This window comes from Eumetopias jubatus, unplaced genomic scaffold, assembly GCF_037043125.1.
Source record: "Eumetopias jubatus isolate StellerSeaLion01/CBP00866 unplaced genomic scaffold, mEumJub1_p1.0 scaffold_2, whole genome shotgun sequence".
NCBI classification, from domain to species: Eukaryota; Metazoa; Chordata; class Mammalia; order Carnivora; family Otariidae; genus Eumetopias; species Eumetopias jubatus.
In genome coordinates this window covers 160,110,045-160,129,360 of record NW_028274808.1, presented here as the reverse complement: position 1 = coordinate 160,129,360, position 19,316 = coordinate 160,110,045, and the positions used below count along the sequence as shown (strand labels likewise).

Below are 19,316 nucleotides of genomic sequence, written 5' to 3'. Positions count from 1 at the left end.
CATGTTGGGTGTAGAGATTAACTTTAAAATCTTAAAAAAAAAAAACCTATGTGAAAATTTTCACTAAAATGTTAATTCTTTAGATTTGAAATAAAAATCAACATTGAAAACGTCTTAATGCTTAGAAATACAAGTATTTTTACAGACCAACACAGCTCTCAAGATTCAAAGGATTCAAAGGAAGAAGAGTAGGGGGTAGAAACACTCACTAAAGTTCACCCAGCTTCAAACAGTGATTTACTCCCTATTACACTTTATTACAGTGTTCCTGCAGAAAAAAATGTCTGTTATTTACTTTAAAAGACAAACAGCTTTTATTTACTTAGGAATCTTGTTTTAAATAGTAAGGACTATACCTTCTGAAATCTTATGATCTTACCACTCAAGGATTTCAAAAGCCAAAGAGTACATTCATTTAGCAAATGTTTACTGAACATAAAGTAGATGCGAGGCATTGTGAAAGGCACAGGAGATACAGTAGTTAGCAAGACAAAAACTAGGAAGAATAATAATAAAAAGATAATAGCAACTGCCATTAACTAAGCACCTACTACAAGCAAAATACTATACTAAGTATTTAATATGCACTTGCTCTAATTCTTAAAATAACACTGTAAGAAATTAACACCATTCTAGACAGGTGAAAACTGAAGTTTACTCAGAATAAGTTCCACTTTCCAAAAGCCAAAGTGCAGGTAGGTCCCAGGTACCCCCATGTTACAGCCTACTTCCTTATTCCTAAGCAAATGATCCCCTGTACAAGACTAAATACAAATAAAAGAGTATAAAGGGAATGGAAATATACACTATTTACAACAAATCCATATAGAGAGCACTTTTAGAAACCCACTTAATTCTCATCATCAAAGGTAAGAGAGATAAAGGACTAAAAAAAAGAAGTAAGACAACTAACAAGTTTAAGAGGTTGTTGTATTGAACAGTCAACAACTTAGGGTTTTCAGTCAAAAAGGATAATGGCTGAGAGCATATACAAAGTCTATAAAGTCACTAAAGTCAGGATAGGATATATATATGAACAAAATCTCAGAAAACTAAAACTAATAGTTACTTCAATACAAAAGACAAATCAAAACAAAAATACGGTAACACAACAAACAGTAAAATTATGAAACTTGTTTCCTCAAAAAATCAGCCAAGCTGAAAGCACATACAAGTCATAAAGAGTTCACTTACTTGGACATTAATTTTCTAAACTCTAATACTATAATTAAGGCACAATCAAGAAGCAAAGTATAAACAAATGTATAAACAAAAATAAGCTTTTGTAAAGAAAATGTCATAAAATCTATTTAATGAAGCTGATGCATTTTATTCACTTGGAAGCTCCTCAGGCATTTACAAAGAACTTATTAAAAGGCTGAGGTTTCCTGTTTATTGTCTCCCAAGTACTTATCATTATTCGTAATCACCTCATTGCTTTTTGTCTACCTTTTAAGTCCATAAGAGGAACCACATAAACTCTAAATAATATTTAAACAGCATCTAAAACAGTACCAGGTCCATAACGTGGTTTCAGAAGTATTAGCTGAATTAATGAATAAGTAATTTCCAGAGAATGGCACACCAGCAGCATAAAGAAATGGCAGCTGAAACCTGCATTTTCATAAGACAGATATGCTCCTTTTCCAATAGTTAACTTAATAAGTCATTTTAAACATTTTCTATAAAACAAATACATGTTATAAAGAAAAGTTCAAATGAATATTTGAGATTAAGATAAGACTTCAAATATATTTTATGATTATAGGTGGCCATTTCATATTTCTAGGCCCTAAGGACACACATTTATTGTCTGTTAATAGAGGTACTTCATGAAAAATATGACAACTACCTACAAACTTAAACTACCTCTGCACTCAGCCAATTGTCCAAACCGACTACATGCCATCTGAGTAAAGCATTAATAATACATCTTGCTATCCCCAGCATCTAGTGCAGGACTTACATGTCAAAAATGCTTCTATAAAAAGAAAACATTCAGACTTTCATTTCAGCAAAGATACTGCAACAGGTACCAAATTTACCCTCTGGCCTGACACAACAAAAAGGAGGGGGGCAAGACATATGAAACTGTTTCAAAGACAATGGACAACAGACAACAAAAGAGACTGAATTCCTGAGACATCAGAAAAAAATGAGACAGGCCCCATGGTTTCCCAAGCTTATTGATATGAGAGCTTTCCAGACCACAGCAAATGGAGAGAGCCCAGACAAAGCCTGGGTACTCCCTAAGTTAAAGAGACAGAGCTGAGAGTCTGGGGAGACCAGGGAGGCTAGAAGCCACAGAACAGAGTACCAGAGAGGAGAATGCTACACACAGAATGAACTCCAAAGATCTGCAGGCAGTCCCTACTGAGTATTAAGGTGAGTACTGAGCAATGCATTCAGGTAAAGAAACTACCAGACGAGGAGCAAAAAGAACTACTAGAAAGGATTAGAGGTTAACAATAATGCCCAAAGCTTACAAAGATCCAGCAAATTGCTTCTTTCCATCAGCCACACTAGAAAATATCACAATTCACAGGCCATTAAGAGGACTATCCAGGATAGGGGCTCCTGAGTGTCTCAGTCATTTGAGCGTCTGACTCTTCGTTTAGCTTCAGGTCATGGTCTCAGGGTCGTGAGATGGGACTGCATCAAGCCCTGCACCATGCTCAGTGGGGAGTCTGCTCATTCCTTTCCCCCACCACCAACCCCACTTGCACTCTCTCTCTCAAATACATACATAAATAAAATCTTTTAAAAATTAAAAAAAAAAAATTATCCAAGATAGTCTGGCCTCACTGGGGGAAATAATTAGCCCTAGACTAAATACTGCTCTGGTTCCCCAAGAAGTGAAACATAGAGGGGAGCCTGGGTGATGCAGTTGTTAAGTGTCTGACTCTTGATTTCAGCTCACGTCATAATCTCAGGGTCTGGAGACCAAGCCCTGTCTCAGGCTCCACACAGGGCATGGAGCCTGGTTAAGATTTTCCCTCTCACTCTCCCTCTGCCCCTCCCCACCCCTCTTTAAAAAAAATAAGATAAAATAATGGGGTGCCTGGGTGGCTCAGTTGGTTAAGCATTTCTTTTGGCTCAGGTCATGGCCTCAGGATCCTGGGATTAAACCCTGTGTTGGTCTCCCCACTCAGCAGGGAACTTGCTTCTCTCTGTCCTCCCCGCTTGTGCACTAAGTAAAAAACCTTTAAAACAACTTTGTAAAAAATATATATATAAAATAAAAAGAAGTTAAACATAAAATTACCTTATGATCCCCCACTTCTAGGTACATACCCAAAAGAACTGGAAACAAGTATCAAATACATGTACACTCATGTTCATAGAAGTACTAATCATCTTTTCAGTGAAAATAGTCTAAATGTCCATCAATGGTTGAATGGATACACAAATCGTGATATATACATACAATGGAAGATTATTCAGCCATAAAAGAGAATAAAGTATTGACACATGGATGAATCTCAAAAACATTATCCTAAGTAAAAGAAGCCAGACACAAAATGTCAGACATTGTGTTTTCATTTATATGAAATATCCAGAAAGGATAAATCCAGAGACAAAACCCAGAATGATGGTTGCCAGGGCTGGTGGGAGAAGGTAATGAAGAGAAATTGCTTAATGGTTAAGAAGGAGTTCTACTTCAGAGTGATGGAAATGTTTCTGAACAAGATAGAGATGATAATTGTACAATACTGTGTACTAAATGCTACTAAATCATTCACCTTATAATGGTTAATTTCTGTTATGTGAATTTCAACTCAATAAATTACTATTTAGAAAAATAAAAAGGCAGAAAATGAGAATGGAAACTAAAAAATTGATGTAGGAAAAAAGAAAACAGTAAAATGAAATTTTAAATTTGGGTTTATCACTAGTCAGTAAATGTAAATGGTCCAAAATCCCTAAAAGGCAGAGACTGACAGACTGAGCAAGACCCAACACTGCCTATAAGATATATATTTATTTATATTTATATTTATTTATTTTTATTTTTTATTTATTTATTTATTTATTTATTAATTAGTAGGCCCCACGTTCAGCCAGGCTTGAAGTCATGACCCTGTGATCAAAACCTGAGCTGATGCTTAACCCACTGAGCCACCCAGGCATCCCAAGAAATGAACTTTAAATAAAGGCAAAAATAAGTTAAAAGCCAAAAAAAAAAGAGAATATATGCCACATGAATATCAAAAGAAAGTAGAAATGACTAAATTAGTATTAGACAAAGTAGTTTTCAAAAAATTATTTAAGATAAAGAAGGTCAATTTCATAACAATAAAGAGGTCAACCCACAAAGTAGATACAAAACCTAAAAGTTTATGCACCTAATTACAGTGTCACAATACATTAAACAAAAACTACAATAGACAAATCCACAATTACATAATTATAGTAAGAGATTTTAATACTACTCTCTTGATAATTCACAAAATAGCCAGAAAATCAATGAGAATTCAGATGATCTAAACATATCAACAAACTTAATTGATATTTATAAAACACTCCACCCAATAATAGATGAATACATATTATTTTCAAGTGCACAATTTATCAAGATAACTCAAATTTTAGAATAAAATAATCCTTAATATATTTATAAGGATTCAAAGTGCTATCTAACCACACTGTTAATTTTTAATTTAATTTGTAAATTAAATTTACAAAAAGATCTCTATGAAGTCCCTACCTAAAAGCTAAAGAAAATGCTTCTAAATAATGCATTGGTGACAGAAGAAATCAAGAGAAATATAAAAATAAAATGAACTGAATGAAAATTAAAACACAACATATCAAAATTTGGGCAATACAATGAATGTAGTATTCAGGAGGGAAATTTATAATACTAAACACCAGAAGAAAAGTCTCAAACTAATGACCTTTGTTTCCACCTTAAGAAACTAGAAAAAAAAATTAAACTCAAAGTAAGAAGAAATAATAAAAGTGAAACTAAAATCCAATGAAATATGAAACAAAATCAATAGAAATAGACAAGGAAACCAAAAGCTGGTCTCTGAGTTGATTAATAAAATTGATAAGCCTCCAGCCAAACTGGCCAGGGAAAAAAAAGAGAGACAAGGGATAAATTAACAATTTCAGGAATAAGAAAAGTAATGATCACTAGAGATTTTACAGAAGGTAATTAGTAATTATTATGCCTATTATAAACAACTATGATAAAATGGACAATTTCCTTGAGAAACAGAAACTATGAAGCTCAACCAAGACAAAATAGATGTCCTGAAAAGTCCCATACCTATTAAAGAAATTGAATGTGTATTTAAACTCTTCCAACCAAAAGGCTCCAGGCCCAAATGGCTTCATCAGTGAATTCTTCCAAAATTTAAGGATGAAACAATGCATATTCTGCATAAACTCTTCAGGAAAACGAAGAGAAAAGAACATTTTCCAACTGATTTTATGAGCCCATCATTACCCTGATGCTAAAATCAGATATTACAAGAAAAGCCTACAGAAAAATATCCCTCATGAACACATTTTTTTAAATTAATTTATTTATTTAAAGTAGGCTCCACACCCAATGTGAGTCTTGAACTCATGACCCTGAGATTAAGAGTTAAACACTCTACCAACTGAGCCAGCCAGGAGCCCCTAGGTTATATTCTATCAAATCCAACAGAAATATAAGAAGAGAAATAGACATGACCAACCAAGTGGGGTTCATTCCAGGAATGCAAGGTTGGTTTAACATCAAACAATGTAATTCAACATATTTCTAATCTAAAAATCTTTCTAAAGAAGAAGAAAAGGCATTTGACAAAATCCAACAAGTATTCTGGATAAAAACTTTCTGCAAACTAGTAGAATAAAACTTCCTCAAGATGATTAAAAAACATTTACAAAAGCCCTACAGTTGGGGTGCCTGGGTGGCTCAGATGGTTAAGCATCTGCCTTTGGCTCAGGTCATGATCCCAGGGTCCTGGGATTGAGCCCCACCTGGGGCTCCCTGCTCAGTGGAGAGTCTGCTTCTCCCTCTCCTTTTTCCCCTCCCCACTGCTTGTGCACGCTGTCTCTCAAATAAATAAATAAAATCTTTAAAATTTAAAAACCCTACAATTAAGATGATACGAAATGAAGAAAGTGTAAGTTCATTTCTCCTAGATCAGGAGCAAAATAAGAGTATCTGTTCTCACTACTTCTAATCAGTGTTTTCCTGGAGATTCTAGTCAGTGCAATAAGGAAAAGCATCTATATTACAAAGAAAAGTAATACTGTCTTCACTGCAGATGATATGATTGTCTATAAAGAAATGCAATACTCTACAAGTTAATGGAAAAGGTGAGTTTAGGAAAACTATACCCTAGCAAGAAAAAATAATTGAAATTCTAAAAATATATACTATTTATATAATTCCAGACTTCAGGTTATATTACAAAGCTGTAGTGATCAAGACAGTATGGTACTGGCTCAAAACAGACACATAGATCAATGGAACAAAACAGAAAATCCAGAAAAAAACCCACAATTATATGGTCAATTAACCTTCAACAAAGAAGAAAAGGATATACAATGGAAAAAAGACAGTCTCTTCAACAAATGATGTTGGGAAAACTAGATGGCTACATGCAAAAGAATGAAACTGAACCACTTTCTTCTACCATACACAAAAGCATCAACTTGAAATGGATTAAAGACCTAAATATAAGACCTGAAACCATAAAAACCCTAGAAGAGAGCACAGGCAGTAATTTCTCTGACATTGGCTGTAGCAACATTTTTCTATATACATCTTCTAAGGCAAGGAAAATAAAAGCAAAAATAAACTACTGGGACTACATTAACATAAAAAGTGTCTGCGCAGTGAAAGAAACAATCAACAAAATTAATAGGCAACATACTGAATGGGAGAAGATATTTGCAAATGACATATCCAATAAAGGGATAGTACCCAAAATATATTAAAAATGTACACAATTCAATAACCAAAAAATAAATATCCAATTAAAAAATGGGCAGAAGACATGAACAGACATTTCTCTAAAAAATACGTACATACAGATGGCCAATAGACACATGAAAAGACACTCATCATCACTTAGCATCAGGAAAATGCAAATCAAAACTAAAATGAGGTATCACCTCATACCTGTAGAATGGCTAAAATCAAAAACTTAAGAAACAACAAGTGTTGGTGAGGATGTGGAGAAAAAGGAACCCTCATACACTACTGGCGGGAATGCAAATCTGTGCAGCCACTCCAGAAAATAGTCTGGGGTTCCTCAAAAAGTTAAAAATAAAACTACCCTATGATCCAATAATCACACTACCGGGTATTTACCCAAAAAAATACCAAAACACTAATTCAAAGGGATACATGCACCCCTATGTTTACTGCAGCATTATTTACAATAGCCAAATTATGGAAGCAGCCCAAGTGCCCATCGATAGATGAAGGGATAAAGAAGATGTGGTATACACTCACACACACACACACACACACACACACACACACACACACACACACACTGGAATATTACTCAGCCATTAAAAAACGAAATCTTGCCATGTGCAACAACATGGATGGAGTCAGAGAATGTAATGCTAAGCAAAATAAGTCAGAGAAGACAAATACCATATGATTTCACTCATATGTGGAATTTAAGAAACAAATGAGCAGAGGCAAAAAAAAAAAAAAAAGAGAGAGAGAGAGAATGAAACCAAGAAACAGACTCTTAACTATAGATAAGAAACTGATGGTTACCAGAAGGGTGGTGGGGGGTGGGGTGGGTGAAATAGGTGACGGGGTTAAAGAGTACACTTATTATGATGAGCAATGGTAACATACAGAATTGGTGAATCACTATATATTGTATACCTGAAACTAGTACAACACTGTATGTTAACTATACTGGAATTAAAATTAAAAAAATTTAAAAATAGGGGTGCCTGGGTGGCTCAGTCGGTTAAGCATCCGCCTTTGGCTCAGGTCATGATCCCAGGGACCTGGGATTGAGCCTCGCATTGGGCTCCCTGATCGGCTGGGAGCCTGCTTCTCCCTCTCCCTCTGCCTGTCATTCCCCTTGCTTGTGTTCTCTCCCTCTTTCTCTCTGTCAAAATAAAATCTTCAAAAAAAATTTTTTTAAATAAAAATACATACCATTTGAAATAGTATAAGAATAATACTTGAGTATAAATCTATATAAAGATTTGCAAGACATATCCACTCAAAACTTAAAACATTGCTCAGAAAAAAATGTTAGACTGAAGCAAATGGAGTGAGACACTGTTTCAGGGGTCAAAAGACTAAATATTTTTAAGATGTCAATTTCCCAAAATTGATGCATACATTCAATGCAATACAAACTAAAATTCCAAGAGCATTTCCTTTGTAGAAACCAACAAGCTGATTCTAAAATCCATATGTAATACAAACAATGTAAAAAGCAAAACCACTTTGAAAAAGGAGTATAAAGTTGGGGAACTAACACTATCCAATTATAAGATGTAATTATAAAGCTACAATACTCAAGACAGTATGGTATTGGCATCAAAATAAACAAATACATCAACAGAACACAACAGCGCTAAGAAACAGATATATTATATACACACACACACACACACACACACACACACACACACTGACATCTGATTTCCAACAGAAGTACAAAGGCAATTCAGTGAAGAAAGAATAGCCTTTATAACAAATGTGAATGGAACAACAGGATATCTATATGCAAAAAAAAAAATTTTAACTTCAATCGATACACTGCACCATATAAAAATTTTAACTCAAATGAACCTTAGACCTAAAAGTAAAAGCTTGAACTATAAAAATTCTAGAGAAAACACAGGAAAAAAAATCTTTGTACTTAGGCTTAGGAAGAGTTATTAGATATAACACTAACAGCACAATCCATAAAAGAACAAATGAACAAACTGGATTTTATTAAAATTAGAAATTTCTGCTTTTGAAAAGATGTTAGGGGATGAAAAGTCAAACCACTAACTGGGAGAAATCTTTTTAAAGCATATACTTGTACCCATAATATATAAACAATTCTCAAGACTCAACAATAAAGAAACAACTCAATAAAAAATGGGCAAAAAGATGGAAGATTTCAACAAAGAACATCCACAAATGTTAAATAAACATGAAAAGATGCTCAATGTCATTTATTACTAAGGAAATACAAATCAAAGCCATAATGATAACACTACACTCCTATTAGGATGACTAAAATTAAAAAGACTAACCATACTAAATGTTGGCAAGAATACAGCAGAAGAGACACTGCTGGCAATAGCTGTGGAAAGAGCCAAGATGTCCATCGACAGATGAATGGATAAAGATGTGGTATATATACACAATGGAATATTATGCGGCCATCAAAAGGAATGAGATTTTGCCATTTGCAATGACGTGGATGGAACTGGAGGGTATTATGCTGAGTGAAATAAGTCAATCAGAGAAAGACATGTATCATATGACCTCACTGATATGAGGAATTCTTAATCTCAGGAAACAAACTGAGGGTTGCTGGAGTGGTGGGGGGTGGGAGGGACTGGGTGGCTGGGTGATAGACATTGGGGAGGGTATGTGCTTTGGTGAGCACTGTGAATTGTACAAGACTGATGAATCACGGATCTGTACTTCTGAAACAAATAATGCAATATATGTTAAGAAAAAAAAAAGAAGATAGCAGGAGGGGAAGAATGAAGGGGAGTAAGTCGGAGGGGGAGACGATCCATTAGAGACGATGGACTCTGAAAAACAAACTGAGGGTTCTAGAGGGGAGGGGGCTGGGGGGATGGGTTAGCCTGGTGATGGATATTAAAGAGGGCACATCCTGCATGGAGCACTGGGTGTTATGCACAATGAATCATGGAACACTACATCAAAAACTAATGATGTAATGTATGGTGATTAACATAACAATAAAAAATTATTAAAAAAAAAAAAGAAGAGACACTGCTGGTAGAAATGTAAAGTAATAGCACCACTTTGGCAAATAGTTTCTCTGTTCCTTAAAAAGTTAAACAGATATACACTATATGATCAAGCTACTCTATTCCCAGAAATTTTTACTCAAGAGAAAAGAAAGTACATGTTTACAAAAAAACTTGAACAAGAATAGTCATAGCAGCTTTATTTATATAGACGAAAACTGGAAACACAAATGGCAATCAAATAATGTGGTATATCCACACAATAAAACATCACTCAGCATTAAAGGGAATGAAATACCACTGATCCAACAATGTAGATGAATCTCAAAATAATTATGAGTAAAAGAAACAAAAAAAGAGCACATATTGTATAGTTCCATTTACATAAAACTCTAGAAAATGCAAACTAATACTGCCAGAAAGCAGATCAGCAGTTGCCTGGGAGGGGTGGAGGGACTACAAAGAGACACAAGGAAACTTTTGGGGGTGATGAAGATGTTCACTATTTTGATGTACACATGTACATGTTAATTATATGACAAAACTCATCAAATGGTACACTTTAAATATGTGCAGTTTATTGTATGTGAATTATATCTCAATAAGGCTGCAAAAGTAAAAACAAAAATTGTAAAGATGTTATTAACAAAATATACTATATTTGAGGCCATAAGATAAAACAACACATTTTAAAAAATGAAATCACACAAAGTATGCTCCCTGACAACCTAGGAATCAGTAACGCAAAAGTGTCTGCAAAATTTCTAAATATTTGGAGGTTAAATAACACACTTCTTAATAACACATAATCAAAGAGGAAGTCTCAGGGAAAATCAAAATATTTTGAACTGAGTGAAAGTAAAATATGGAATGCAGTCAAAGCAGTGCTTTAGAGAAAAATTTTAGCTTTATATGCATATTATCAACATATAAAAAAGAAAACTCTCACATCAATTTCCTCTGCATCGATTTTAAGAAACTAAAAAACAGTAAACGGAATCCATAACAAGAAGAAGAAATAATAAAAACAAGAGCAAAAATCAATGAAATTGAAAAACAATTTTCTCAGTCCTGAGAAAATCAGGACTGAAGCAGAGTCCACTCTCATCACTCTTATTCAACACTTCACTGGAAGTCTTGCCCAGTGGAAAAAAAGGGAAAAATAAATAAAAGGTATGCAGATTAGAAACTAAGAAATATAACTATCACTATTCTCAGACAACATGGTTATTATCTACATAGAAAATCCTGTGGAATTTACAAAAACATTCCTGGAATTTAATAAGTGAATTTGGAAAGGTCACAGAATACAAAGTTAATATATAAAAATCAATTGTACTTGTTATATACTAGCAATGAACTGGAAATCAAAATTTAAAAAACAATGCCATTAACAACAGCACTAAGCACAAAGAAATACTAACAAAATACGTGCAGGATCTGTATCCTATGCGAAATACTACAGAACACTGATGAAAAAAATCAAAGAAACCTAAATAACTGAAGAGGTATACCATATCCATGCTATGGAAAACTTAAGATGTCAATTTTCCCCAAAATTGATCTATAGATTCAATCCCAATTAAAAAAAATTTTAGACATAGTACTGGCATGCTGATTCTAAAATTTACACGGAAAGGCAAAGAAATTAGAATAGCCAAAACCATCCTGAAAAATAAGAACAAGTTTGGAATACACCCTACCTGATTTCAAGACTTACTATAGGGCTCCAGTCCAGTCATTAAGCGTCTGCCTTCAGCTCAGGTCATGATCCCAGAGTCCTGGGATCAAACCCCCCCATCAGGCTCCCTGCTCAGCAGGAAGCCTGCTTCTCTCTCTCCCACTCCCCCTGCTTGTGTTTCCTCTCTAGCTGTCTCTCTCTCTCTCTCTGTCAAATAAATAAATAAAATATGGTATTAAAATCAAGACAGACACATGGAAATCAATAGAACAGAGTAGAGAAATAGATCCACATAAATATGGTCGACTGATTTTTGTCAATGTACAATGGCAATTTAATGAAGAAAAAACAGTCTTTTCAACACATGGTGCTAGAAAACCCATAGTCCTATGCAAAAAAATGAACTCTGACCTGTGCCTCACACCTATACAAAAACTGACTCAAAACGGGTCACAGATCTGAAAGTAAAATGCAGAAGAGATCATAGGAGAAAAAGTCTGTGACCTTGCTTCAGGCAAAGAATCCTTAGATATAACACCAAACACACAATCCATTTCTTAAAAATTGATAAATCAGACTTCATCAAAATCAAATTTTGCTCTGCCAAAGACATTAAGAAAATAAAAAGACAAGCTACAGACTGGAAAAATATATTTGGTTATTAACCTGACAAGGGACTTTTATATTCAGAACATATAAAGAACTCTCAAAACTCAACAATAAGAAATAACTATTTAAAAATGGGCAAAATATTTGAATACACTCTAACAAAGAGGTTTTACAAATGGCAAGGTGCTCAATACCATTAGTCATGAGGATAATGTGAATTAAAACCAGAATGAGATGCCCCCACATCTATCAGAATAAAATTTCTTAAACTAACAATACCAAGTCCTGGCAAAGATGCTTGAACAACTGGCACTCTCATATATTGTTGGCTGGAATGTAAAATGGTAGAGTCACTTGGGAAAACAATCTGGGAAGTTTCCTATAAAATTAACCATACAGTTACTATAGGATCCAGCAACCCAACTCCTAAAAGTAAAAACTTATGTTCACAGAAAAACATACATGTGAATATTTATTGCATCATTTTTTTAATAAAGATTTTATTTATTTGACAGAGAAAGAGAGCACAAGCAGGGGGAGTAGCAGCAAAGGGAGACGGAGAAGCAGACTCCCCACTGAGTAGGTAGCCCGACGCGGGGCTCGATCCCAGGACTCTGGGACCACGACCCGAGCCGAAGGCAGATGCTTAACGACTGGGCCATCCAGGCACCCCCATATATAGCATCTTTATTCAAAATCACCAAAACTGGAAACCACGCAATGTTCTTCAGTTGGAAAGTGGATAAACAAATTATGACACATCCATACAATGGAATACTACTCAGCAAAAAAAAAAAAAAAAGGAATAAACTATTGATACATGCAATAAAATAGATGAATCTAGAATGCATTAACTAAATGAAAAAAGCTAAATTCAAAAGGCTACATATACTGTATAATTCCATTTATATAACAAGCTGGAAGAGGCAAAACTCTAAGGATAGCAAACAGATCAGTGGTTGTCAGGGTTTAAGAGCTGAAAAGACTATAACTACAAAGGGACAGCACAAGTGTGTTTTTGGAGAGAATAGTAATATATCTTGGTTGTGGTGATAGTTACACAACCGTATGCATTTGTCAAAAATCGTAAAACTATATACCAAAAATAGTGAATTTTGCTGTATAGTAAATAATTTTCAAAAATAGCTTATAACAATTTTTTTAAAAAAGGAAAGGCAATTTAGAAGAACAACAATGATAATACAGATTTAAAAACAATCTCTCCAGGGCGCCTGGGTGGCTCAGTTGGTTAAGCGACTGCCTTCGGCTCAGGTCATGATCCTGGAGTCCCGGGATCGAGTCCCACATCGGGCTCCCTGCTCAGCAGGGAGTCTGCTTCTCCCTCTGACCCTCTTCCCTCTTGTACTCTCTGTCTCTCATTCTCTCTCTCAAATAAATAAATAAAACTTTAAAAAATAAATAAATAAATAAATAAATAAATAAAAACAATCTCTCCAGAACAAGGTCAGTTCATAAAAAGGGACACTCAGTTGGAGATGGATTTCAAAGTTAAGGGAGAAATCTAGTTACCCAAATTAATGAATAATGTCATGAAGGTGAAATTGCTGAGCTGATACTTTGGTATGCCTTTGGTCCTGGTTTGTCTTAAATATCTGAGACAATTCTAACCATATTCCACCATCACAAATGAGGGCAAAGGAAAGGTTCAGGGGCTAACAATCAGGCAGGGTTTTAGCCTTTATTTATACTAGTACCTCTCAATCAAGGGTTCTTATTCTTAACATCGAATACCTAGACAAAATTCTAGGAATCCATGAAAGTGGATGAAACATCTTTATTTTCACTGATCTCTAACTGAAATGTGGTATAGTTCCCTTAGATTATGAATGTATGCAACTAACTGTGGTAGACTAAACAGGACCTGTATCTCTATCACTCATAGAAATCAGATTTTTCCTATCACATCATATTACCGTAGATTCTTTGCTATCTTATTTTGTATGCATTAATAAACATTTATAAATAATATATTTGAGGCAACTTTTTAAGATTTTCTTTATTTGAGAAAGAGCGAGAGATGGAGAGAGAGCAGAGGGACAGGGAGGACAGGGAGAAGCACATTCCCCAATGAGCAGGGAGTCCCAGGTGGGGCTCGATCCCAGGACCCTAAGATCATAACCTGAGTTGAAGGCAGACACTCAACCAACTGAGCCACCCAAGGCGCCCCTAATTGAGGAGTTTTAGTACTTTGGTAAGTTTATTTCATATAATCGGTTTCCTTTATAATCTCATATTCTTCATTTCATACATTTAAATACATTAAACCTTTTAAAATACAAATAAAACATTATTCCAAGAGAGGGTTCACAGACTTCCCTGGAACACCAAAAGGATCCACGACAAATAAAAAGTTAAAAATCCCTGCTCTAAATGATCCTGCTCCCATCGTACACAGCACCACTTTTTTGAGGGTCTCTAACACCCTCATACATGCATGAAGTGTCACTCTCTCCATGGGTATATAATAGTTTATCCCCAAGACACGGAAATGCACAGCTTTTTATTTAAACTGTAATCATACTTGTTTGCACTCACTAGATAATAAAGTCCATATAAGATTAAATCATATACATACAAAGAGAGACCTTAGACTGAATACTGCATTGTTAAATGAAACGTACTTTCCGAAACTATAGATGAGAATAGCCTAAGAAAATCAATCTATCCTATGACTCAAATAAAAAGGAATTTAATGAAATCATCTGAAAAATGATCTCATATTGCTAAAAATGCATGGAAAAGAGTAAGAAGTTGAGTTTTATTTTATAAATCCTACACTGTGCACACATTGCAATATCTTGTTTTCTCATTTAAAAAGTAAAAAACAGGGGCGCCTGGGTGGCTCAGTTGGTTAAGCATCAGACTCTTGATTTCCGCTCAGGTCATGATCTCAGGGTCATGGGATCGAGTCCCACATTGGGCTCTGTGCTTAGTGGGGAGTTTGCTTGAGATTCTTGCTCTCCCTCTCCCTCTCCCCCTCCCCCTGCTTGCTCTCTAAATAAACAAATAAATACATAAATCTTAAAAAAAAAAAGGTAAAAAACAAAAGATCTCAAAACCTCAAAAACACTGGATCACACAGATTTCTAAAATAAAATTCTTATGATTCCTTGGGTTAAACAACAGCAAACTGCCAACCAAGTGGGATATAGCAGTTATTTTTTTTTTAAAGATTTTATTTATTTTCTTGAGAGAGAGAGAGCACAAGTAGAGGGGAGGGGCAGAGGGAGAAGCAGGCTCCCCACTGAGCAGGGAGCCCAACTTGGGGTTTGATCCCCAGACCCCAAGATCATGACCTGAGCCAAAGGCAGATGCTTAACCAACTGAGCCACCCAGGCGCCCTGAGACAGCAGTCATTTAAACAATAAAAAAGCCCGAAGAGTAGGAGGTAGTGAGAGAATCTAAACTCCAAGAGCTGCAAATTCAATTGTGGATCAAGGGACAAATGAAAACCAAAAAAAAAAAAAAATTAAAAAAAAAAATGTAGTCTGAAGATGATCTGGTCAGAAATACAAGGGAAAAAAATAAGAAATATTCTTGGAGAAAAAATAAATATTACAAATATTACAGTAAATATTACAAAATCAATTCTATTACAAAGGCATTATCTTCTTATGAATAAAATGTATAAGGTAAAAATTTTTTTCAGTAGTAATATATTGTTTATTTTACAACAGAAATCAAGGGACAAACAGAATTTGCTTTTCCATATTTCCTATCATTATTTGATGACAAAATGAAATGTAGCCACACAAACCATTCATTCAGTTTCAAAAGTATTTCATTTTTATACATATAGCTACCATACTTTTTTAAAACTTAACAAAAATGTAATGTGTTCCATCTATAACAATCTGCCATACAGAATCACTATGTACTCATCTCAGAAAACTTGTAAAATACAAAAGAAAAAATTTCTTAAAAAGAAACCAGAATTCCCCATAGTCTTACCAACTAGAAATAAACATTGTAACCATGTTATTTCTTCTATGGGTACGACCTTATGTATTAGTAATAATGCTATTAGTCAATGTCTATTAGTTATTTGAACTATTTAGCTAATAGCTTTATATACACTATTTCATTTTATAGTTAAAACAATCCTATTCAAGCAGGTAGGTGAATAGTGCCATTTTACAGATAAGTCAACTAGAGATGACAGAGGTTAGGAAACCTGCCTAGAGTCACAGAGATAAGTGGTAGACCTGAACCCAGCATTCTCAATCACTATGCTATACCACCATAAATGTATATACAGAGAGAATGCTGTATTCTATTCTACTCTTGGGTAATTTCTTAGATCATAAAAATTATGAATTAAATTTATAATTAAATTTAATATAACAGCATGCAGACATGCCATAATTTTACTTAATCACTCCTCTACTGGATCAGATCATTTTTTATAGTATTCAGCATGGTGTGACTCATTCAGTACAAAAAATAAAAACTAGATAAATGCAAGACTTGCTTGTCTATTTCTAAATTTAAATTAAAATATATTAATTCAACTTACTCTTTTACTGAGGCAAATAACTGGCCACATACTGCAACCTAATGTGCAGCAGCAACAAAGGCAGCCACAAAGTAGCCAACGTACATTAACAGGAAGGTTCTTCTTAAGACAACTGTTAACTCTGTTGATGCTGGCTTTAAATTCTTCAGGAGCTACCTAAAGAAAAATTTTAAGAAATAACAATACTGTAATATCAATGTCAATAAACATGTCTCATTTGCATAATTATTTCTATAATTTGTTAGGAAAAAATAGTACCTAAGTAAATGATAGACACTCACTTTTCCGGTTAATGAAGAAGGGAATTCTGATTCAAATTTGTTGCTCAGTCCAAATCTATTTTTAAAAAAGAAGAAAAATATGTTATTACATGTCGTTGAAAAACAGCCATTTAACTTAATCAAAGGTCAAGTAAACAGATGCAACTTGATATACAGAGTAACAATGGAAGTTTGAGACACACTGTAATTAGCAATTTATGAAATGTAACAAGCAATCTTAGCAGCTGAATCAAAACTTTTGTATAAGAGGCTGAGAACACAGAAAAGAAATGACTTCTTTGTGGCTCTGTTTGTAAGCAAAATATTAATGTAATAGAAAACAACACAATTATCTAATTTGTAAAAATTACTGAGATTCTTCCAACTAAGTACTAGAAGGCTACGATCTCTGCTACTGATTATTCTTTAGGTCAAGAGCACGTGTTAACACTCAAAAAAGCAGTAGCATGTCTAAGAATGCAAGTTGATCAGTTAGCATTTTCTGAGGCCAGCATATCCACACTGTTGTTACAGCCAGAAAACGCTAAAAAAAAAACCCACCTAGAACAATGTGATAGCTGCGTGCCTACTTAAACTTACAAGTAATACAACACTTGCTATAAGAGCCCCCAAAGAAACAGAACTGAGGTAGTACATTTTAATATCTTTAAGCTTTTAAATGTCCGCAAAAATCATAAGGATTGTTTGGGCACTTGACTATTTCTTTGTGTAAGTTATTAGGAAAGAATAAAATACTCATGAACACATTGGTAATGGCAGATTGCACCTAGAAATAAAAACTGAGATATTTAAATATGACTTTTGTTGGATCCTGAAGCCAAAATTTTTGTCAGTTTTATTGAGATATACTTGACATATAACACTGTATTAGTTTAAGGTATACAACATAATGATTTGATACATGTCTATATTGTGAAATGATTACAGTAAGTTTGGTTAACATCCATCTCCTCACATAGTTACAAATTTTTTTTCTAAGATGAGAACCCTTAAGAGTCACTGTCTTAACAACCCTTATAAATACACTGTACTGCACTTTAGGTAGCCTACACTAGTAAGAGGGATCTCCTGAGATACTCTGCCTCAAACAGCTGGCCAGGTCAGGGGTTTTTAACTCAACCATCAGTACAGCTAAACAGGGAAATCGAATTAACATGGGCTGTGCGAAAGCAGTAAGGAATGGCAGAGACGGGCCAAGTGGAGGGTATACAGAATGGGTGGGGGGGCGTCATGGGTCAGATTCAGCTGATTACTATCATATTAGAATGCAGGCTCACGTCTGAGAGATTGTATGATTTTCTTTCTCTAAGAGGAGTTGGAAAACCAGATTTCTAGGTAAAATTTCCCATCTTTTTAAAATACTGTGCAAGGCAAACAAAACACTTCGGTGGCCAGGTTGTGGTCTATATCATTATCTAGACTTCCCTACATGTGGATGGTGGCATTGGAGACCATTTTATCATAACCTTAAGTTATTTTATACATTATTTTATAGCACTGAATGACATAAATAATGGATACTATTTACGGAAAAGATTACAATGCAACTACCTAAGTCCAAGCCAAAGTTCTTTTCATACTAAACATATACCTGCAACTGTTATTTTTCTACATAATTCTGGCATTGATGCCATTCTAAGACTGACAGACTCAATTCATTTTCTGTCTATATGCCTCACTGCAATGTGGTTCTACTTGCCCCAAGAGATAACTCACTTCCAACCTCAAAACTCCTGAAATGAGGAAAAGGTGTGAAATGCTAGGTGATAGCTCTCAGTGAAGTCTCTAGACAATGTACCTCCTTTTCATCTATTTCCCTTAGGGAAGAGGACAATCAACAAATGTTTACTGAGTATAAATTATAAATTTCCATCTCCAAGTATTATCTCCATTGGTCTGAAGGTTTTTTCTATGAATCGTCTCCATTTCAACCATGTTTATTTTTTAAAAGAACTTATTTATTTATTTGAGAGAGAGCGCGCGCACGCACGTGCACGAGTGGGGAGGGGGAAGGGAGAAGGGCAGAGGGTGAGGGAAAAGCAGCTCCCTGCTGAGTAGGGAGCCTGATGTGGGACTCAATCCCAGGACCCTGGGATCATGACCTAAGCCGAGGGCAGACATTTAACCAACCGAGCCACCCTGGCACGCCTCAACCATGTTTATTATTTCAATTAACCATCTCCTTCCAACTGGTCTTTGAAATTTTTTAGAAAAGCAACAACCAGATACCTCCAAGTCTCCTCAGGTTTTTTTTGTTTGTTTGTTTCTGTTTTTTGAG

General features: G+C 34.8%; 1 protein-coding gene across 2 annotated transcripts in view; it reads right to left on the bottom strand.

Annotated features, from left to right (window-relative positions):
• Window positions 1-19,316, bottom strand: part of CHIC2 (cysteine rich hydrophobic domain 2) — a 62,115-nt gene that overhangs the window by 22,698 nt on the left and 20,101 nt on the right. For both annotated transcript variants that reach the window (XM_028100660.2, XM_088021158.1), the window contains exons 2-3: window positions 17,039-17,093; window positions 16,758-16,913 (exon numbers count right to left, since the gene is read on the bottom strand). In XM_028100660.2, coding sequence (XP_027956461.1) covers window positions 16,758-16,913; window positions 17,039-17,093 — 211 coding nt within the window. The remainder of the gene's footprint in view (window positions 1-16,757; window positions 16,914-17,038; window positions 17,094-19,316) is intronic.